At 43.3% G+C, this 23,704-nt stretch overlaps 1 protein-coding gene across 1 annotated transcript in view; it reads right to left on the bottom strand.

Annotated features, from left to right (window-relative positions):
* The window catches only part of DIP2B (disco interacting protein 2 homolog B), a 131,278-nt gene that overhangs the window by 55,990 nt on the left and 51,584 nt on the right, over positions 1-23,704 (bottom strand). Inside the window, exons 2-3 of the mRNA XM_084609958.1 lie at positions 15,588-15,659; positions 2,500-2,628 (exon numbers count right to left, since the gene is read on the bottom strand). Coding sequence (XP_084466084.1) covers positions 2,500-2,628; positions 15,588-15,659 — 201 coding nt within the window. The remainder of the gene's footprint in view (positions 1-2,499; positions 2,629-15,587; positions 15,660-23,704) is intronic.

The following is a 23,704-nucleotide window of genomic DNA, read 5'->3' as shown; positions in this document are numbered from 1 at the left end:
AGAGGCATCACTACAGAGCTGCAGCGATGTTGTTTAGTCTTGCAGCACAGACGCAGACTACAGCAAGGGAAAGGGGTTTTCTGTTGCTGCAGGAACTCTTACCTCCCCATGTGATGGTAGCTAGGTCTACAGAAGCACTGTTCCATTGTCCCATAGTATTCTTGTCAGCAAGTTAAGGAAGTATGGGCTGGATGAATGCACTATAAGGTGGGTAGAAAGCTGGCTAAATTGTCGGGCTCAACGGGTAGTGATCAATGGCTCCATGTCTAGTTGGCAGCCGGTATCAAGTGGAGTGCCCCAAGGGTCGGTCCTGGGGCCGGTTTTATTCAATATCTTCATAAATGATCTGGAGGATGGTGTGGATTGCACTCTCAGCAAATTTGCGGATGATACTAAACTGGGAGGAGTGGTAGATACGCTGGAGGGGAGGGATAGGATACAGAAGGACCTAGACCAATTGGAAGATTGGGCCAAAAGGAATCTGATGAGGTTCAATAAGGATAAGTGCAGGGTCCTGCACTTAGGACGGAAGAACCCAATGCACAGCTACAGACTAGGGACCGAATGGCTAGGCAGCAGTTCTGCAGAAAAGGACCTAGGGGTGACAGTGGACGAGAAGCTGGATATGAGTCAGCAGTGTGCCCTTGTTGCCAAGAAGGCCAATGGCATTTTGGGATGTATAAGTAGGGGCATAGCGAGCAGATCGAGGGACGTGATCGTTCCCCTCTATTCGACATTGGTGAGGCCTCATCTGGAGTACTGTGTCCAGTTTTGGGCCCCACACTTCAAGAAGGATGTGGATAAATTGGAGAGAGTCCAGCGAAGGGCAACAAAAATGATTAGGGGACTGGAACACATGAGTTATGAGGAGAGGCTGAGGGAGCTGGGATTGTTTAGCCTGCAGAAGAGAAGAATGAGGGGGGATTTGATAGCTGCTTTCAACTACCTGAAAGGGGGTTCCAAAGAGGATGGCTCTAGACTGTTCTCAATGGTAGCAGATGACAGAACGAGGAGTAATGGTCTCAAGTTGCAGTGGGGGAGGTTTAGATTGGATATTAGGAAAAACTTTTTCACTAAGAGGGTGGTGAAACACTGGAATGCGTTACCTAGGGAGGTGGTAGAATCTCCTTCCTTAGAGGTTTTTAAGGTCAGGCTTGACAAAGCCCTGGCTGGGATGATTTAACTGGGAATTGGTCCTGCTTTGAGCAGGGGGTTGGACTAGATGACCTTCTGGGGTCCCTTCCAACCCTGATATTCTATGATTCTATGATTGACCTAGCTGTGTCTACACTGGGGGTTAGATGGGCCCAGCTATGGTGCTCAAGGGTGTGCATTTTCCTGAGCAACAGGTCCAGCTTCAGACTGAGAGTGGGAACTTGCCTCCTGCTTCTACACGCATCCCACCCCCAGTCGTCTCCCTCCTGAGCCGTGGAGGAAATCAGCAGGACAGGAGTCTGACTTTTCCAGCTCCTCGGAGGCGCTCGGTACATGTGAGCACAAAGGAGACCAGTTCTTAGCCTCCTGGGAAGATGTGCCTGTCAGTCTGGGATTCCAGTGAACCTGCTGGTGAGCTGGAACCCCTCTAGCTGAAGAAGAGAAACTGGCTACTTTCGAGAGCTCCCTTTAGGAGGCGGCATTGGACATTTCAGTTAATTTAGTCTTTCTACAGCAGGGGTGGGCAAACTTTTTGTGCCGAGGGCCACATCTGGGTGGGGAAATTGTATGCAGGGCCGGGGCAGGGGATTGGGGTGCGGGAGGGGGTGCGGGGTGCAGGAACGGGCTCAGGGCAAGGGATTGGGGCAGAAGAGGGGTGCGGGGTGTATGAGGAGGCTCAGGGCAGGGGTTGGGGTGCGGGGTGCAGGCAGGGGGCTTAGGGCAGGGAGTTGGGGGGGTGCAGGCGTGGCAGCAGCATGCACCGGGGCCAGGAAGCGGCCGGCACCACGCTGCCCTTGCCACGCCTCCAGGTACCTCCCCCAAAGCTCCCATTGGCCATGGTTCCCCGTTCCCAGCCAGTGGGAGCTGCGGGGGGCGGTGCCTGGAGGCAAGGGCAATGCACAGAGCCCTCGGTCACCCCCGCCCGGCCCGCAGGGACGTGGCGCCGGCCGCTTCTGGGAGTGGTGCAGGGCCTGCACCACCACAGGGGGCAATCCTGCGGGCCGGATCCAGCCCACGGGCCACAGTTTGCCCACTCCTCTTCTATACTGTGCTTATCTGCCTCTTGTCGCTCGCTAAAATGGATTAGCGCCAAATGAAGTTCTACTCCACGAACCAGCTAAACTCCTCCCAGGAACCTAAGAGGCTAAGAGTCATTTACCCTCCCTGATCAGCATCCTTTGTTCCTTGATTTTCATTAGGAACCGCAGGCCCCTGAGCACCCTGGTTTCTAGACAAACTATGAGCAAGACAGGCCTTTCAGCAATTAGACCACTAACTGGCTGAACCACTCAGATCACGTGGCCTGTATTCTCCCACTGACAAAGGTCTTTGTTATATCCTTACCAGACCGATAGCGTTCATCTCTGGCTCCTCCAGATCGAGCTCGGTGATACTTGGATGAGGATGGTGCTGAAGTAGCTGCTGGAGCAGGTGTCTGATTTCTGGGTTCCTTTTGTAATGCTGGGTCAACCCCTGGAAAACAAATCCACAACTCTTTCAGAGATTAAAAAAAACAAAACCAAAGCAACCTGCTTTTGGACTAAAAATCTATTACCACCTGCTAAGTTATCCACCGGGAACAAACAGGTTTAGCACAGTGCGCTGCTGAAATTAAAGATTGCCTGCTGAAATGTTCAATAATCATGTTTAAGGTCTTTTCTAAATTGGGATTTAGCCACTGGTGCAAACCTCTAGTATAGGCCATGAGTTACGCTGGTGTAGGGTGATCTGTAACAGAGCAGTTTAGCCTGGTTCCAGCAGTACTATAACATTGTGCTTTTTAACAAATTATACATCTCTCTCGAGATTTAAACCTGCTTCTTAGGGGAAACAAAAAAACACAGTTCTCCACCAAGACAGATATCTAAAGAATGAATTTTGGAAAAGAATTATATACAAGATAGTCTGATCTATTGCAACCATTTTATTATCATCATAATTTTCATAACACTTAAAGAAAATGTTTTCAGTTATTAGTGAAGAAACTAGCTAAAAAGTCCTAATTACAGCATGTTATCTATAATTCATGGAATTCTCCAGCATAAGTCCTGCAATTTTACAAGAGAAAAAACTTTCCACTACAAGCAAATGTGTTACAAAAGAGCTTTAAACACAGCATTGTACCCTTCCTTTAGGAGGAAAAAAAACCTCTTTAAAAATAGCTGAACGCAGTCTGAGTGAAGAACAAGCGATCGAAGTAAGCTATTTTTATTGATAGGTCACATACAGTAAACAGGAAGGAAATTGATTCTTTCACAGAGACAGCTTGTCTTGTAGAGCTAAAAAAGAGCAAAACTGTTCGAATTAACATGAAGGACTTGAAAATATAGTTCAGTGTTTACAGAATGAAACTTGGGGAGAAATTCTGGTTCCACTGAAGTCAATGAGAGCTTTGCCATTGATTTTAACGAGGCTAGGATTTCACCCAGGGAATCAGGAATCCTGGGTTTTAGTCCTCCTCCTGCCATTGACCCACTGTGAGATCAGAGGCACGTCACCTCACCTCTGTGTGCCTCGGTTCCCCCATGTGTACAACGGGGATGATAAAGGATCATATGTAAGTGCAAGACAGCACATTTCAGAAGAAGTTCCTTATTTGACCCCTCTTGCCCAGAACTACCATCAGGGTAGATAATTTGCATGTCAAGCATATATTGCTCATGAACGTGCCAACATAATTACTCAAGACTGAACAGTCCATGAATGCAGTGCTGTAATTACAGTTTTCTTCTGTCGTTTTAGCTACTAATTAATAGTCAGAGAGGGTATCAGATCAATGTTGCATGAACAGAGGAGGATTTACAAGAATAGATCAAACTGCTTTAGCAAGTAAACAACATGATTCCAAAATTAGCTGAAATCCCAAAAGATAACATTTATTTGTAACATGGTAGTTCAGTCAGTGTCTGCAGAATTTGGATGTGAAAGTTTTGGGAAGAATCAAAGTTAAGGAGCAGCAAAAATTTTGGGGTCACTCATCCACAACTTCAATTTTTGTTACTAAACAGAATATAAGTTTTATACAAGTTAAAATAAGGACTCAGGTATAGCCTCCATCCAGGAATTTACATTAACCAGAAATAAAACACAGTTACCAAATGAGTACCATGACAGATCATACTTCAGTAATGCCTTTCATGTTAGGATTTTGAAGCAATTTACAAACAAAGCTGCAACTCCCTCCCCCCCACACACACACCCCATGAGGTAGACAAGTTTTCAATGTACATCTGGGGAAAACGAGACCGAGAGAGGGTAAGCGACTGGTCCAATTTCACAAACTAGTTAGTGGCAGTGATGAAACTGACAAGGCAGCCAAGACACTTATTACCTGCCATTTTGCAGACCAGCACATCAGTGACAGTATATTTGTGTATCCCCTCACAGGCACTTCAATACCATGGTTAAAGATGTGGTATGAATCTAGAGTTTGTCTATACAGAAAAGTTTACCGGCAGAACTATATCGCTATAGTCATACCAGTATAACTCCTTGTGTGGACACTCATATTCCCAAATAAGAGGAGTGGCAGGAGGCTTAAATAAGTGCATGGGGCATCCTGAGCATCTCAAATGAAAGAGTTAACTAAAGGGGTAAGTCTTATTGTTACTTAGCTTTACACCCAGCAAGTGGTTAAGAGCATCAATAAACAATAAGCAGACTGGAAAGGGAGGAAGTATGGACTTGGGGTAAAAGTACAGGACTGGGAGCCAAGAGAGCTGGATTTAAATCTGGATTTGTGCAACTTCTGTACTTAACACGCTTCAAGTCTACCAATTTGCAAAAGGGGGTCAGAGCATTCAGCTGTATCTCAGGGATAACAAGGCTACTTTAATTAACATTTGTGTTTGTAAACTGATTGGGAGAGATTCTTGATTTAAAATGTTTAGATAATTTACAATTCAAAACAAGTAACAAAATAGCTGCAACAGCGGACTGTGTGTGTGAATATGAGCACTGTCACCATTTTGAAAACATGAGAATTTCACCATTTTGAAAACATAGCTGAATGTTACTTAACAGGGACAGTGACCCAAGTCTGTTACTCTCCAGCCCAGGCTGGTAGCCTTCAAAAGTTTTTACCATCTGATGAGTTTTCAGTGGTGTATAATGAACCTGGTGGTTTGCCTAGTTCTCAGTTCCCAGGTGGTACACACCAGACACTCCCAGCTAGTAATAATTGTCCCTATACAGCTTGTTTCATTAAGGGTGCCATCAAGACTGAACTCACCCCTCACAGCCCGAGAAGTGGACTCTCCATCTCAGGATGGAGATACACGAGCGAGGAAGCTTGCACCATTGCAGCTTGGGCTGAATCGCTTTGGAGGATTTTTAAACCCTTCCGCACCGTTACTTTGGTATCTTTCACAAAGCACCAACTGCAAAGGGTATGGATTTAAAAACGTTTAAACACTGAAAATACTGAAAACCCTAGACTGTCAGTGGGAGAATACTTACTGCAGAGAATTTAATCCATCGATTAGAACAAGTCACTAGATTATGCTGCAAACCTTATTAGCACCAAAGAAGCACACGTACCTGTGCATTACCAGCCTTTTCACAGTCCCCAGTCCTGAAACTGGATCCATGTGGTAGATTTTTACACTCCTGGGAAGCCCCATTGGGACTCTGCAGTCATAGAAGGATCTGTGATGTGGACCATTATAAATACAGACCCAGAGTCTTAAACTGTAAGCTCCTCAGGCACAGACTGTCTTTTTATGCTTTGTACAGTGCCAAGCACATCATCTGGTCTTAAAGAAATTAATAAGCAATCTGAATGCCAATGACAGTCAAAGACATCTTCCTTGTGTACCCATCTGAACAAGCGCCTCTTGTCCAAGATACAAATTACATTAAATGACACACTGAAGAACTGCACTTTTGCTTAAGACTTATCCATGTTTGAGTCTTCATCATGTACAGGGAGATTTTATTCAGAGCCAATGAAGAGACAACTTCAATAACTAACAAAGGAGCTTAAAGTTTCCTCCTGTTCACTTGACAATTTATTTAGGACTGTAAGTAACCACTAGATGTCAGCAGCACAGTTAAACACCGTTCTTTAAAATGAACTATTGAATACACTTTAATTTCTTGCTTCCAAGATGCAAAAGCTTTGTTTATTCCACAGGACATCATAGTGTAGTCATGACCGTTCATTTACATAGGGATCAAATGTATCCCTAACTCACATGAAACCTCAAGATCTAGCTCTTTGTTTAAATATTGTTATAGAATAAGGTGTATGAGTATAAATTAATATAAAGCACATAAGCAGGATTCAGAGATCTGGGAAGAAGCACATATTTATAGTACATCATATACAGTTACATAGCTCTCTGACAAAGCAGCAGAAGTGAGCTAAGCTTGGCAGATGTTAGATGACTTTATTTAGCATTCCCTTCAGAATAATCCTGCTACAAGCTGCAGTTTCTGCTGGCAGGACCTGGATACACACAAGCACCATGATGGTTGTATTTTATATGGGTTTTATAGGATGCAGTTGATGTTTTAATTGCCATTTGATTCTAGCTGAACATGCTGCTCCCCCACTCCCTCCCTCTCAGTAAGGGGAAGGGACACTTTATAAAGTGATTTTACATAAAAGAGCCAATAAAAAAATTCATATGTGATCAGTAAGCCACAGCAGCCATGAGGGATACATACATTAGCAATAAAGCCAAAGACAGGATAGGATTCATTTGACAAAAGAACAAACTGAGGAGCAGAAAAGCAGGTTAGCCTGCTAGTCTGTGTAAGGAATTGAACAAAAGTGTTAATGTTTGACTGGCTATTCTTTAAAATGATGCAGTATTGTCCAGCTATAAACCTATAAAAACAGTGTGAAAAGCAAATGTCTGTATGAGGGGTCTGCAGGTCAGTTTGGGCACCATTTTCTGAATGCAGGGCGAGAGCCCTTTTTCAGTAGCAGACATGTTGCATCAGGTTCAGTCTGTGATTATTGCTCCTTCCCCTCCATACCTGGAAGACTAAGAACTCACTGGACATAACATTTTGGCCTTTCTGCAGGAGCCATCAATCAGAATAATCTCAAGTTATGCGCAGGGACAAAATTATTTGACCTAATGGGGAAAGCTAGCTGATCTACATCTGGGTGAGATTCTGATGCCATGCACGGGCTTAAAAAAAAAAAAAATCACATGTCCTGGATTAGAATTTTGGCTTTTCCTTTGTAACTCACTCCAATTTATCAGGGGAGCAAATAATTCCCCATTTATGGCAGCTGCAGTCAGATCTTATAAACAGGTGAAACTCCTTAAACCAATGTTGTAACCTGATGCACGTGTCTAATTTACGTGGTTAGACAAAGCATTGGTTAAATCACTGGTCTACTACGGAAGCTCCCACTTGGAACAGTGCAATGGTGGCAGATTTGAAGGAAAAGATTAGTTAAAACACCTATAGCACAGACCTGCTGATTGATTGGTGGCACATGACACAGGATGGAGAGAGAGAGCACTGTGGACTCAGACAGGAAATAAGTGACAAGTAGAAAAGCCGAATCTTATATAAAACTTTAAAAAAAAAGCTAACCTGGGACTTGTAACAGAACAAACCATAGACAGAGGTGAGCCTATAACACACACACAGGGAATGGAGGGAGGGAAAATCATGCTTAGTAAAGCAAGAACATGAATAGTCTAAGACAGGGGTGGGAAAACTCTTTGGCCTGAGCGCAAAATCTGAGTATGGAAATTGTATGGCGGGCCATGAATGCTCACAAAATGGGGGTTGGGGTGCAGGAGGGGGTGAGGGCTCCAGCTAGGGGTGTGGGCTCTGGGGTAGGGCTAAAAGTGAGGAGATCACGGTACGAGAGGTGGCTCTGGGCTGGGGTAGGGGGTTGAGGTGCGGGGGGGGGTCTGGCTCGGGGTGCGGGCTATGGGGTGGCACTGGGGATGAGGGGTTGGGGGTGCAGGCAGGTGCTCCGGGCTGGGACCTGAGGGGCTCAGAGGGCAGGAGGGGGATCAGGGTACAGGAGGGGGTCAGGGATGCAGGCTCTGGGCGGCGCTTCCCTCAAGCAGCTCCCTGAAGCAGCGGCATGTCCCCCTCCAGCTCCTACACAGAGGGGCAGACAGGTGGCTCTGCGCGCCACCCTGTCCACAGGTGTCACCCCTGCAGTTCCCATTGGCCGCAGTTCCAGGCCAATGGGAGCTGCAGGGGTGGCACTTGCGGAGCCCCCTGGCTGTCCCTACGTGTAAGAGCTGGAGGGGGACATGCCGCTGCTTCTGGGAGCCACGCGGTGCCATAGCATGTGCAGAGCGGGGCAAGCCCCCGACCCTGCTCCCCGGCTGTAGCACCAAAGCAGGGCAAGCCCTGTACCCTGCTCCCCGGCGGGAGCTCGAGGGCCAGATTAAAACGTCTGAACAGCCGGATGCGGCCCCTGGGCCGTAGTTTGCCCACCCCTGGTCTAAGGAAAATTTTAGGGTAAAAAGTACAGAAACTTGTTGGACCAAATGATAATACACACTCATGGAATTATGAGTATTTGTGATCTGAGTTGGTCCTATAATGGTTAAGACAATTAGGACACTGACCACTTGAAATTTAGTCAATTTAAAGCATCTGCTAAAAGTAGTTTCAGCTTGTGGCAACAAGCTCTTACCCGTGCCAAGTTCTGTAGAATAACAGTCACATTACCCTTTCAAAAAAACAAAAAGAGAAAGAAGAAAAAAGTGTTGTGTCCCCGTCCCCCCCACACACACACACACAGTCTTGTAACACAGACCCACACAAACAACTGAGCTCAGATTTATTTTTGCAATCTGTCAAACTTTTGATATCAAATCTGCCGAGGAATCACTGCACGGAATTAAAGGAGATAATGATCAGCACAAACAGAGGAAAGGGGATTAGGTCTGAAACACCATTTTAGTTGCATGTTTCAGGATATTTACATTTTTTGCTTAGGGCTATCAGTATGGGAGTCATTGCTACGCTGACAGGACAGTGACTGTAAGATGCTGTTTCAGGCAATTAACAGAAAGAAGCTAAAGCACTTTATTTTTATGGATTAAACTTTTTGTTTGTCATTAATTTAATACCGATGAATACATGTATTTATCCTGCGTGGGTGACCCTTCCTTATATACTCTTATAAATGAGGTATGGTTGTTGGTGGGGACACCGGCAATGGAGAGAAATCCCAGAGGCTCATGCCACGTTGATAATGCTGTGTAGTATCAGTTTAAATCTCATACTTCTATACCCATTACTTCTCCCATTCTACCCTACATGTCGAACACCCTACCTATCCCACCCTCCATTCATAACCCTCTGGGAAACTTACTGCTTTGTGTGTGCTTTATGGAAGAAGAGACCAGCAAAAGTTGTCACCACTATAGACATAAAAGGATACTAGGGGAGTACCGTCTTTGTGTCCCATTGCATCTCATATTGTTTGTGTATCTGGGGTATAAGCTCCTTGGGGGAGGAACTGTCTCTCCTTACAACTTGTGCACAGACCACATCTCCTGTGCTCATTATTAATAATATAGCCTCTAGCAGGATACTATGTCCCACCCTGGCAGTGGAAGGAGATTGATTCCTAACTGGTCTTTTCTGTGCCTATCTAGTGGTGATCCTTGTAATGGTAGGCAATGGAAAGCCAAGTTTATCTTTGGTAAAGAGGGAGGAAGGGGTGGGTATTTTAGCTCACTCAAGACTCCATTTCATATGTTTTCCGACCCCTCCAAACCAGTGTTCTATACTCATCATTACATTATTCTTCCCAGAGGCCTCAGGCTCTGAAATGCTGAAGGCCCTCTACACCCAACTCATGTAATTTCTTTCAGCACTGGGCACATAATAAGGGCTTTCCTCATTTGTTTGCTGTTTACCTACAGGTGGTTAGTGTCAGCTGCACCAAGGGTAATTTGACTATGTTCTTGTATACTTCAGAGAGTGAGAAAGCCAAGCCTTTGTGCAGAACAGTCAAAGATTATTTTCCCCCTGAAACAAAGTAGTCTGCATTTTAAAATACCTTCCAAATTGTAGAGAAATTCTTTTTTGCTTTCTGTTTTGCATTTTAGAGCTTTGATAAACTCTGCCTTGCTCCTAATCTAGCAAACACACAAACCAAAAATATACAAACCCTATAATCCACTGGCCATAAAACAACAGGATCTATGTTCATTGAACGTTATTCCTGCATGCCCAATCCTCCAGCAATTTTCACAAGGAATATTTTGGACTAGTTCATTAACTTTCAGATGTTTGTGTGATTCAAGGACTATCAGAAGGAATATTAACTGCATGCAAACCAATACGCACTCTGTTCTCTCTCACTAGATGTTGTAGAAACCTGGGATCAAGTCAGAGTCCTAAAGGAAAGCATGTGCACATTGTGCAAGGGGAAGGGAGAGAAGCCCAAAATAAAGAACAAAGATCAGCAGCGTTACAGCACAAGGATTATTTGGAAACATGAAGGCACCAAAAATTCTGGCAGATTCAGACATCTGTTTTGTTTGCAGAATTCCTTGTTCCCCAAAAAAACTGCCCATGAAAGATCTGCAAGCCTTTAATGCATGTTTAATGGAAGTCTTCATGACAATCCCCAATAATATAGTTTCTTATTAACGTGAGGAGGGGGTAAGAACTCTCCCTGATGCAGACAAAGGTTCTGACAGTAAATCAGGGCTTGGTGAACATCATTTCCTTTATACATAAGGAGAGGATTCTTTTGTCCTATCCTTAGGAACTGATTACATAATGCATCATCTCCAATAGCAAGAAAACAGTGTTAGCTAACAGTGTGTCTGGTTGCAAGAGTTGCTAATTTTGGCAACAAGGTTTTCTTGCATTTGCACTCCCTGAGCCAAAGAGCTGTATATACTTTGCCAGGTTTGCAGCGATCTGAGGAGGACAGTAGCTCATTAAATTAAGCGAGGAAGCAAATATATCCTAGTCCACAATGAGAATCAAACTCAAGTGATACATGAGGTGCTACGTGTCTCATCTACAGGTCTCCCAATGCTAACAATAAGCATGGTTATTAAAGAACTCTGCAAAATATTGCAACTGACAGGGATAATACTAGAGGAAAACCCCATTAAGCCATGTAATGGATTTGCCTTGCTTATAATGTGTATTTAGAAATCCATGTCACCCACTAATGGAAATAAATCCAATACCACTGGGTCATCACGTGGATCCAGAGGCTTCCAGTTATCCTCCCGGCAGAAGTGACTTTCCAACATACAGATTACTAGGATATCACACCAGTTTTTCTTGTGTCCTGTGCACTTCTGACAGTGCATCTCACTTGACCCCATCCAGAATAATGGGCATCAGGACACACCCCACTAGGCCCCAATTTCTTACCACCATGCCAACCTAAATTCAGCTGTGTTCATTCTATCCTCAAGTGAACATGTGCTTCCTGTTCTCTAAGAGAATTGTCAATGTCCCTTATCTGAACTGCCTCTTTTACCCTTCCTGCAAGAGTGCACACTTCGCAAATGACATCCCTGACAACCTTTCCCTTTCCAGCATCTACCAAGCAGGAGGTGGTTAACGCCAATGAGACATAAGCGATCCAAGCAAATAGCAAGCTCCTATAAAGATGAAGGTCCTAATCAAGCCAAACAAGGCTCACTCGGTGGCTTGGAGCCTTCTGGGTGACACTTGTCTCCACAGATGGAAGTGGAACTGAAAGACACAATTGTTCTCACATCCCCTATGGTGAACGTTTATCATAGCTGCAATGTACTTTTTAAAATGTCCTACAGAAGCATTCAGCCACCGCCAAAGGCTCAGCTCTGCCTCAGCAATGGGAGGTCCAAATGTCAGCCCTACACCCACAAAGCAGTTAGGCCCCTTTTCATTTCACAGGGCTGTTTGTGGCTCAGGCTAGCTGTTCCTTTTTAAGTCACAAACTGTGGTATAAATATGAATTGAGGTGTCCCCCTTCCCTCTATTTTGGTCCATGCAGCATTCACCGCAGCATTCACAGATAGGGTTTCTGAGGTCATGTCTACACAGGTACAGTCAGGAAAGCTAAGGCCAATCCTACTAAAGGTGACTTCATAACTTTAGTTGATCCGCCTTAACTTTCCCAAATAGCCCCATGTGGACAAGCCTTTAATATGTATGAACTGTGGCGTCTGTTACAATAAGATTCCGCATAGTCTACTTAGCGGCTGTCAGCAAACTTAGAGCAGCGAGTAAGTCCAGGATCACAGCTCCAGTATGTTAATTTTTGCAAAAATGGATGTTACACTAGGAAAATGAATTTCTCAAAGGACTAACATTGTTGTCCTACCTCAAACAGGGAGGCAACTCCCAGGAGCCGTGTGGCATAGTGGACTGGGCACAAGGATAGGAGAAAAGGTCTCCCAAATTCTGATCTTGACTTTGCCACTGACTTGCTGCAGCACATCACTGTATCGCTCTGTGCCTCGTTTCCCCCACATCTGTGCTACTCTGAAATCTTACAGAGTGATGTGCCTGAGCATTAGTTAACATTTGAAAAGTGCTTTAAGAATGTAATGCACTAATTAAGTGCTGAGGGTTGTTATAATTTTCTTCTGAAGACGAAAAATCAATTCTCTTCATGCCATCAGAGGGGGAAAACATCAGACCCTTTTAAACTAAGGGACTGATCCTGCATTGCTTATGCATGTGTAAATCTCACTGATTTGCCAGACTAGAGACTGCTGGACTGGGCCCAAAAAGAGCCACAAGACTGTCAGAATGGCAGTAGTGAATTCCACCTTAATTAGTGACATGGTATCTGGCCCTAGTTTCGCCCAATGCTCTGACTCGCTCCCCTGCCTTGAGAAGCATGTCAATTAGTGCAGCAGGACCATGCACAGTCTCTCCAGACATTTTCCCCCCTAATTAAACATTTTCCAAAATAAACATGCATGTAAAGTGACAGGCACAAAGGGCCACATCAATGCATACGGAGCAGCTTATGGAATTACTGCTATTGGTCCTGGTTGCCGCATACTGAACTCCAAGCCAAGAGCAAATCTGTGAAGAGAAGTGGCTTGAAGGTGTGAAAGGAGCCCACATACCCCAACTTCCTCAGGGCCAAAGACTTCACCAGAATATGCCTTGAGTCAACAGAGCTTGCAAGATCTGCTCGATGGATCCCTGCTTATAAGGATTAGTCTCTGTTAAACCCAGACATGTCATTCTATATTTCTTCATTAATACAATAATGATAAGAGTTGACTGTCACCTCATCAAATCTAAGAGAAATTTCTATCAAACAGCTGTCTAGTCAGGCACTCCTCAGCTGCCTATGACAGTTTCAAAATGCAAGGTCAAAATAGGATTTTTGCTTATATTGCTTGCGTCAATGTATTAGGTTGGTAACAGCACACTCTGTCCATTTCCATAGCCTTTGTATTTAAAATATTTACTGCAGCAGTAAGTCACTCCAGTGACTAATACCAGGAAGCAGACCTTCAGATGAGAGCATATTTGAGCTATTGTTGTATGAACCAAGAAAAGGTGAGAAATCTAACGAGAGAGAGCAGATTCTATACAAAAGAGATGTTACACATGACAATGACAGAGTTCTTTTGTTTTGAGCTCCAGATGAATACCATCAGAAGTGAAAAGAATCAACGCCATTTCAAAATAAATAAATAAATGAACACATGCACATTCACAATCTGGTCAAAGCAGTGCTGACAAGTTGACATTAAATCAAAGCCCTTTAACCTCTACCCTTTTGGGCATTAGTTCACTATCCGTCAATTACAGTAACAGTTAAGTCATGGAGCACTCTGTCTGTCATACCAATTCACTTCTGATCCACAGCAAAAACCAAGAAGCTTTATTTGATTTTTTTTAATAAAGACTTTCCAGTGTATCAATAGTGCAATTATTTTTGCACAAGTATCCTGCTATTAATTATTGGAGGTGCTTTAGGCCTTGCCCTAGAGAGGAGTTTACAATTATCCATCTCTAATTATCCTACATTCAGAGCCAGCCCCACTGCTAAGGATCTCTGAATAAAAGAAAATTAATGTAAACAAAATGACAAGTGAATTCAGCGAGTCTGGTAAATAAGGTAACACGGCCAATTATGAAGATACCAGTACCTCTTTAGCAAACATGAGGAACGGCTTCAGAGAGCATTTGTAGGGCAGGACTTATGAACTGGCAAATTAACTTAGTTAAACAATTTTTAGACTGTTCTTTATAATCCACATTTTGACAAAGGGCTCGTTAAAGCTTCTGCATTTGGAAACTTCCTTTTTTCTCCAAATAATGTTTTGCTTCACTTGACCGTAACCATCTCAGACCATAAAAGCAGATGAAGCTGGAAACCCACAGCCTAGTCATAAGGGTAAGTGTTTCCATGGTGCTCATCAGCACAGTTGTGGGGTGCTCAGATACCAATGTGCTAATTGTGGCCCGATCCCACCTACACAGGCAGAACCTAGCACCGATACAGAACCTCATGGACAATAGTGGGACCTCCTCATGGATGTAAAGGGTCCAGCTGCAGGTCTGAGGCTTGTACATTAAATTTGGCCCTGTACATTTTAAAAAGGAATCCCACATTTCATAATTCAAGGCCAAGCCAGTGTGCTCTGAAAATGAGTTTCCCATGGGTCAACCTCCAAGCGAGCCAGTGTCCATTCTGCTTCTGAGGTAGACAAGTTGCCATTCCAGCATTTCCACAGTAGGTTTTTTAGCTCTCAGACTTAGGAAGAGAGATGAAATAGCCCAGGCTAAGTAGCTCTAGCTCTCTTATGCAAGAGCGCCCGCCCATCCTCCCCAGGCACACCACCCCTCGCACACACGCACCCCTGATACAAGCAGAGGGGAAAACAGGAAGGTGCCCAGCTCCTATCCAGAAAAGTGGATTTGCTGCAAAGCTTACGCTGCTGAACACGTTGGATTACCAGCCATGGAGACAGAAGGGCTGTATATATCTGCAGAACACGTACAGCACAAGCGGCATCACTGCAAGCTTCCTCCATGTTGCTCCAGAGGGATACTCTGAGGATCAGAGGGGAGCTTGGACTTCATGGCCGGTTCAAGCCCTCGACTTCTCAGTTGGTAAGGGAGAAAGAGCTGCCGGTGCTGGTGTTTTACTTTTCAGTGAGATCACACGCCCCAACTGGGAAATGCTTTGAGGCGCATGAAACTTCATATAGGCCAAACACCCACCTGGTGGGAACGTTCAGGAACTTCTGACCTGGATATGAACCAGCAACCTAGAGGTGAAAGGCTCTATTGCCTATGACTCTACTGCTGCCATCTGGCCCCCTACAATGGAACTGTGAAACAGTTAAAGCAAACTAAACTGAGGCAAGGGCAATCTGGAGTTGACAGGTAAGTGATCCAAGCCCTCAGCCCCCATCTTCACATTATAAGACCCCTTTAATGACAAGGCTGATGCAGTAAATCAAAGCTCTTAATCTGGACCGAGAGACCGTACTTACCATGTGTCTGTGGGATGTACGGAGCCAGCAGCTTCGCCCTTTTCTTCTCATACCCCTTCTGGGTGATGTCCCCTAAAATCAAACAGGAAAGTCACGTTACCTTGTCCTTGATGTGCTCTGTTGCAAGAGGATTTTAGCTGCATGGCCTTGCCGCACAATAATGGGCTGTGTGAGGTGTCACCATATGGGCAGCAGGAATGACTTATAAGAACCAAGGTATTTGTCAAGGTATTGCAGTCTTATGATTTACTCACAGAAGTGACAGATGGAAGCAGACTACTAGGTCCCTGCTAGATCAACACCCTCAGCCAGTGTTCCCTACTATGCATTTTTCTAAGGGTCTCAGGTTTAATTTTAATTCAGCTAAACAATGGGGCTTTCACCTCTTCCGTGGAAGCAACCGTTTAATATATACCCCTTCAATGGGGTGATTTGAATCAGAACTGTCTTAGCAGGAGATCAACACTGTAAAAACCTACAGTGAAAACCAGCTAGCTCAGGCACCACAGGACAAGGCCCAAGGACAAACTCACCCAACCAGACGCCAGCAAAAGGGAACAATTCCCATCTGCTAAAGGGAACAGGGGAAAGGCAATAGCAAATGCAGAGCTTAGTCACAATAAACCAACCAACAAAAGAGAGGCTTGCAGTGGACCTTAACGAGAGCTGATGAGGGACTATGATCAGCCTATTCCAGAAGGAAATGCTTCACCCTAATCCAAAAGTAAACTTAGAGACAGACCCACCTCAGGTGACTGAACTGTCCAGCAAGGATGGGCAGATCACCAAGCATTTATTGTGAATGGCAACAGCTCAGTACTTAGGGTATTATATACCAACACTATATTGTGTCTTCTGCCCTACTGATATCTAATGCAGTTCACAGGGTCTCTATTTACCTATCTATTTAATGGGTATAATACCACTACTTGCCTCTCAAGAGTGCTGTACTATGTAAGTGCTTAAAGGTTCACAAAGAGAAGGCCCCATACAGAGAGCAAAGAAATAAGAGACCTTTTTCTAAAAATACTAATCTGTCTGACCCATGAGAAGTACCATCTGGCTGCTGTCTTTTACTTTAATTTCTCGCATTACATCTGAACCGCAGAAAAAAGACTGAAACCTTGAAGGGATTACAACAAAAAAGCCCTGAAGCATTTCAAGCCTCTTTGTAGTTTGGCCCAATCTCTCAGGAGCCAAAAGGTTGGAAGTGATCAAACACACAGCAGGGAGAAAAACAGAATTCTTTGGTACTATGGAGTATAGCCAGAACCAAGGCCAATATCATATCGAGAAACCACTGATCACTTACAGCATTTTCTTTTTACAGTGATTTGTTGTTGCAAAAACAGCAAATCGTCAGACACCGTCAATAGGACAGGGATAGCACGGGCAGCAGTACTGCAAGGTTCCCCAACCTTTTCCCACTAATGTCCTTCAGCTCTGACTTGGAAGGTCTCACCTTAGAGGTGATGAAAAGTTCAGTTTCTGTGGCCCTGTCCTCTCTGCTGAAATTGCAGCCAAAGGGGCCAATCAGTATCAATTGGGAAGGTGATTTTGTGGCATGGGCACCTGTTCACTATGAAATGGAACAAGATCGCTTCATTTACATTGGAGAGTTAATCTCAATTCTAGGTGCATTTTTTTAAAAGCACCTGGACACTAAGTGCTGAACACAGTGCTTGCTTTATGCTGCCTGGTAAACACACACACACAAAATAAATTTTATCTCAACTTCTCTCTTTTATAGCATTTGAGCCAGGCCTCGACAAGTCCAAACAAATCAAGCAACAGAGAATTAAAATGTTCATGAAACAGAGGCCAACCAAAGTACAAGTTTATAAGCGTGATTGCAATATGCAGCTGGTTAAATTAACCCAGCTCATGGGAAAGGTATGTTAGTATAACAAAACTACACCTTCAAAAACAGAAGCAGAGACAAATGAGCTTAAATGCAGCTACAGGATTCTGGTCTGCCCAAAGCACTCTGACAGCACTGTGTTAACGTCCACTTTACAAGTACAAGGGATCAACTGTAGGTTTTCCAGGAGATTCTTATCTATACATTTTTCGAGGCCAGCCTCTGTGTGACCGTGGGACTCCCCTACTGGATCTGTTGGGTGGAAGAGAGACTGAAGAGGCTGCCATTCCTATCTTAACTGGAAGACCAGGACTCCTGCACAGAGAGGGACAGAGATCTATCTTTTCCCTCCAAACCTAACCCATTTGCTTTTGCTTGTAATTCACTATTTGGCAATAGGGTGTTTTTTCTATTCCAGATTTAACGGGTATCCTTTGTGTTAGCGGTTTTACACTGCATGTAACAAAACACCGCTGCGGATTGCAGGAATTGCTATGGGGAGGGGGCAGCACAGAGCAGCCAGCACACATTCTGATACCAACACTCCTGATTTAAGGCTTGGCAATTTGTAATGATCCAATTTCTTGTTAAAATCTGGGCAGGAAAAGATGCTTGCATTATCGCTCACTCTCACTAATGGCGAGTCAGTGGAATTCTCACCATCTTCACTGGAACACTAAGAGTTCCAGTTAATAAACCAGCCAAGAAAAATGTGAAGAAGGTGGGAACTTCTACTGAAAAACATGAAGGTAACTCAGACAGGCATCAGCATTAACCAACTGCAAGTTTAATTACCAACCAATCTGGAGGACCTATATGGTTATTTGGTGATTGGATAGTGCTGAGAACAGACTAACATACAAAATAAAAAATCTAAACCGGCACTGCAGAAACTGTCAAAAACGATCTATCCGAGGTTCAAGATGAACTTGACCTCTAGCATGAGAAAGATTTTATTTTACTTGCCCTTCACAGAACAACTCTAATGAAGAGCTGCGTAGGTTCTTGCAAGGTAGGTTTAAAACAGTGGAAAAGTTCCAACTTGATCAAATTTAGGAAGCAGAAAGAAGGTCGAGATGCTCCATTCTTGTCCTGTGGTGCTGTAACTTGGTACTACTACGGGGTCTCCAAGCAGGGAGCTTTAAGTCACCAAGTGCCCTGGCAAATGGGGTGAAATGAAAATCTCAATGATTTCCTCTCCTTATATCCTTACTCACCTCTGTGCTGTGGCAACAGTGTTTGCCTTTCTGAAGCGAGCTGCTAGCCAGACTTATTTTAAATCCAACTGGCGCTCAATGCTGCCATTTCAGTACATGCATAAAGGTTAATGTCAAGCTCTGGAATGATGCTCCCTGGGGAAGGGAGGGGAAAGCAACAGAAGACATTGGATTGATCTTGCAGCTTTCTGAAATACTGCAGAAAGATTCCAATAGCATTTTGGCCTCATTTCAGCTTGTGTCTCTAACAGACACCATGCAGGCAAACCAAGGATCAGTAAAGAGATACTGGGGAAATTAAATATTTAAGAAATTACTTTAAAAACTGCTCCAGATTTATCATCTGGAATTAAATAAATTTTTATTTTATTTAAAAAACCCACTAAAATTGGCTCTTTTGTTTGCAGTTTATTTGGGGTATTTTAGGGAAATCCTTTTGTTTGCTGAACATGAGCTACAGCAATTAATTCATTGCCTTAAAATAGTGAAGATGACAACGGGAGCCACACGTTTTACCAGATTGAAACAGAAAACTCTTGTGTTCCACTGCACACATCATAAACATCATTATAACAACAAATATAATCGTGTCACAGTTTGCAAATTTGAAACATGAGTGACTCTTAAGGAATCTGAGAAATGCATAAATAATTTAAAAAGTTTCAAGGGAAAAGACAGAAAAAGCAGTGGAGTGATATTAAAGCTCTAATATGCTGTTCACCTCACTGCACTCAATAAATCACATAGTTTCAGCAACTAAACTCTATGGTGACTAGCACTGAACACCACAATGGATCTTTCAGAAATCACTTTAGCAATACACGCATGCAGCAGCTGTTTAACACCACACAGGAACGTTATACAAGAGTTTAGGACAGGCAGTGAAGAACAATTCTGTATGCAATTGAAGCTACAAGGAGAATATAGAGAGGCAGAATGTCACGAACCCAAACAGGAATCTGGACACAACACCGGGGCAATGCCTTAAAAAAAAGAGGTGCAGAACCAATTTACCCACAAGTGATCAAGATCCCTTTCAAGTATCTTCCAGAATAAGACAGGATTTAGCAACATGGTATATAGGGGGTGATAAACCCACAAGCATCGTTTAGAATACAGGTTTCAGAGTAGCAGCCGTGTTAGTCTGTATCCGCAAAAAGAAAAGGAGTACTTGTGGCACCTTAGAGACTAACAAATTTATTTGAGCACAAGCCTCCGATGAAGTGAGCTGTAGCTCACGAAAGCTCATGCTCAAATAAATTTGTTAGTCTCTAAGGTGCCACAAGTACTCCTTTTTTTAGAATACAGATATTCAGGCCTGCCCGTAAAGGCCTATACTTTAAGAACTTAGGTGTATTTTTATCACTTCGCTAGTTACAGGGGTATAAAAACAAAGAATCAAAATCAGTCCAGCAGTATATGGGCCTTATTTCACACTGAAATAAGGTAGTATTGGGTATTTAGGAAGACAATCTTGTCCTCATAGTGCCCATCACCACCAAATAAAGAAATAGATCTTAAAATGGTTAAAGAAACTTAGTTTGATAGCATCCAGTCTGGCAAGAAATCACTTATCAGTGGCTGTGAAACCCTCATTTCTGTATTGTTTTATCTTTATGGCCCCCACTTTACTATTGTTAATCTGTCTGGTTCTCTAATTGTTCCTGTGTGCTGCATAATTAATTTTGCTAGGTGTAAGTTAATTAGGGTAGTGGGATATAATTGGTTAGAGAATTACGTTACAATATGTTAGGGGGGCACAGGCAAGGCTCTGCGGCATCAGAGCTGGGAAGGGGGACGCAGGATAAACGCTCTGCGGCATCAGAGCCGGGAAGGGGGACGCAGGGTAGAGATAAGCCCAATTGGTGTGAAGGGCTTCAGAATACACTTGCTTGGAAACTAACCCCAATAAACATCACATTATCTGCACTTCGGACTTCTGGTCTTTTGCTGCTTGGGAAAGCCCTCTAACAGCATTTGCTTCCCACCCAAATAATTCTGTAAAGCTGAGCAAAGTCTGTAAATCCAGTAAAGAACTGCTCCTAAAAGCAACATGAGTTGGGATATAGAACTATGATTTAATTATTGTAGCCACACAAGAACTGTGCCTGCATTGATGTTACTAGTTCTCAGGGTGAGAGTCCCTCTGATAAATCACATGGGAGCAATTTACCTACAACTGTCTGAAATCTCTTGTCTTCAGTCCTAAAACATCCAAACTGGATCTGAATCTATTCAAAGCTGAAGATACAATAATAAAATACAGAAGTGCTCCTTCTCCCTCCTGCCCATTCTGCTGATCTGCAGGAAATGGAAACAGTTGGATCTGAACATAAATAAGGATTTCCTCACAGAATGTGTCATAAATTGCAGCAACAGGAAGAGAGCAAGACAATAAGATTGCAATCTCAAGAACTGTTCCCTTCCATCACAGAAAGACAGCGATTTATGCAAAGGGAACTGGTAAAACTGCAAAGCTTTGAACCTTTTACAGCATGGAGTTCTTTCACATGATTTAGATGCCCTCAATAACCCCACCCCTTTTCCCATCTGCACAAGAACAAGACAGTAGACTCAGGAGGAAGTATTTACAAAAATAAATACAAACAATTTAGCTTTAAAAATGCTCATACATCCCTAGGAAACAAGTTCAACAATAATCCTTAATGCTGAGGCATACGTTTGGCCTTCCTCCCAACTACAACACTTACTATTTATTTATATTCCATGTCAGCAACAGCCTTGCTTCCTCCATCTCTGATGGGAAAAGTCCTTCCTTCCTTCTCAGGAGAAAGCAAACCATCCATAACAAATCCATTACAGTAAGTATTTCATTTGCCTCTAATCATAGCCCCAGAATCAATCAAGCGGTTCCTGGATTCACATATAACGTTCTTTCCTCATCCGTCTCACGATTTCTCCTCGCCTTTGTAGGCCTGATCCAAAGAACACTGAGGCCTCTAGAAAGACTCCTATTCACGCCAAAGAGTTATGGATCCAGGCTCTGTAAGCACAACACTAGACCATGAGTGAAAAGAGTCCCCCTAGACTCCCAGCTCTGTCGTCAATCCCTGATGCCATGGCTTTCGGCTCTGCACATTCCATCCATGTGCAGAATGCTGCTGGCCACCTTTACATACACAAAAAAAACTCAACTGCATCCTTCCCCCAACCTCAGCTCCTCAGGAACCCCTAGACATTTCAGCAGCCAAGTCAAAATTGGCCTCCTTGTTTTTACAGCTGTTTTGTGGGCCCCAAAGATTTGGGTCTCTGGCACCTTTTCCCCTCTGTACTGTCATCAGTGGGGGAGAAACAGCCTTTTCCTGTGCAGCTTCTTTCTGCATTTCCCCCTCTAATCTACTTCTATCATTCCAAATCTCTTGATACCACTGTTCCCCCTTTGCTCATGCACCCGTTCTTCCACCTCTGCCAACTTCCTTGTTTTAAATGAAACTTTTCAAAGCATATCATAAGGTTTGTAGGACAGACGCTACACAAAACAGTTAGATATGGAAGCTGTACTATGTTCTTCCACCCCAACAGCTAGCCAGTAAATCCCAAATGAACAAATGCTAAATTGTTCCTTCACCTACCTGAAACAGGTAATTTCACCAGCTGGTGATTTACTGATGCGAGAAGACTTGCAGGTGGTCTCTCTCTAGATAAGTGCTGTTTCTTAAAAAGTTAAAAATCTCCATTTTCCAGGAGAAAAAAATGATCCTGCAAATACTTACTCTTAAGCACTGCCCCATTATGAGATTACCTGGGTGAGCAGGGTCTACTTGTATACGTAAGGGTTGCCTCTAATCTAGTCAAAGTGAGAAAGAATTTTGCTCCGTGCTGGTCTCCTGAGAGTTCAGTCATTTCCACCACATAACCCAAGAGGTGCTAATCTGTTAAAATTGTGCCACTAGGCACGCATACATGTAAACAACCTAGGACTCCCTAGTAAAATGTTAAACTTGGTGGATAAATACACCACCACTAACACAAGCTAAGCATCTGAATTCAGAAAGTTTGTTTCCTTTCCTTCCTGGAGCAAAGTCTACCCGTAAATATATAAGGAAATTTCGAGTTTATTCAAGGGTTTATGGTTCTAGAGTTGAAAATCCTTGATTATAAACTGTAATAAACCAAAAGGAAATAAGTAATTTAGACCACCGTTGGAGTTACGATTCAATGAGAGAAGACTCTGGATTCTGTGTGTGTTAAAAGTTGGGGTTTTTTAAAATCCAACTTTCTGTAGAGCCAGGATTTTTAATAACCACCATTACAGTGGGACCCTCAAAAACAAATGCTGTGCTGGCTCTGCAGCCAGAGGCTTGCTAACACTGGGTGCGCTGACATCACCGATGCAGCCCGTCCCACAACACAGCATTTGGCATGACAGGGAGCTACATGAATTTCAATTATTGCTGGAATAAAAAGGAAGCACATTATAATACTGGAACAGTGGGCATTTGGATTAGGTTTGGAGAATCAATATTTATCATATGGAAAAGAACACAATCAAGAAAAAAATATTCTCATCAAAATTATATTGGTATCAATGATACCCCTCAGATGCCTGCTAAAAGTGGGTATGTATCTTGCATAGCTTGTCACGCCAATAAAGTCTAATTGAAATTAACTGAAAACTGAAAGAAAAACTTAATAGCTATAAAACAATTGGTTTAACATTAAGCCTTGTTTCTTAGTAGTTAGAATACACTTCGTTATAATCATATAATAGCTGACACATTTACTTTGCTTTTTACAGTATTTATAAATACATTTTAAAGGATCTTTTTAAAGCAGAACAGCTTTTAAAATTCCTTTTGATAGGATTTTTCTTCTATTCCTTCAAGGAAAAATGGTATTAACCTTCATTATACAAATCCATCTGCACGATCTGGCTCAGTTTAGGGCACAGCAGGGAAGGGTTGTGATAAAGAGACAGACCAAATTCAGCATTGGTGTGAGCAGATGCACAACTCTGTGGATCAAAATTTAACTGCACGAACTTACACCGGGGTGGAGATTGGCCCAATGAGTCACAA

The sequence above is a fragment of the Lepidochelys olivacea genome (assembly GCF_965140295.1).
Source record: "Lepidochelys olivacea isolate rLepOli2 genome assembly, chromosome: 20".
NCBI lineage: Eukaryota > Metazoa > Chordata > Testudines > Cheloniidae > Lepidochelys > Lepidochelys olivacea.
The sequence above is the reverse complement of the archived record's forward strand: the minus strand, read 5'-3'. Positions and strand labels throughout refer to the sequence as shown.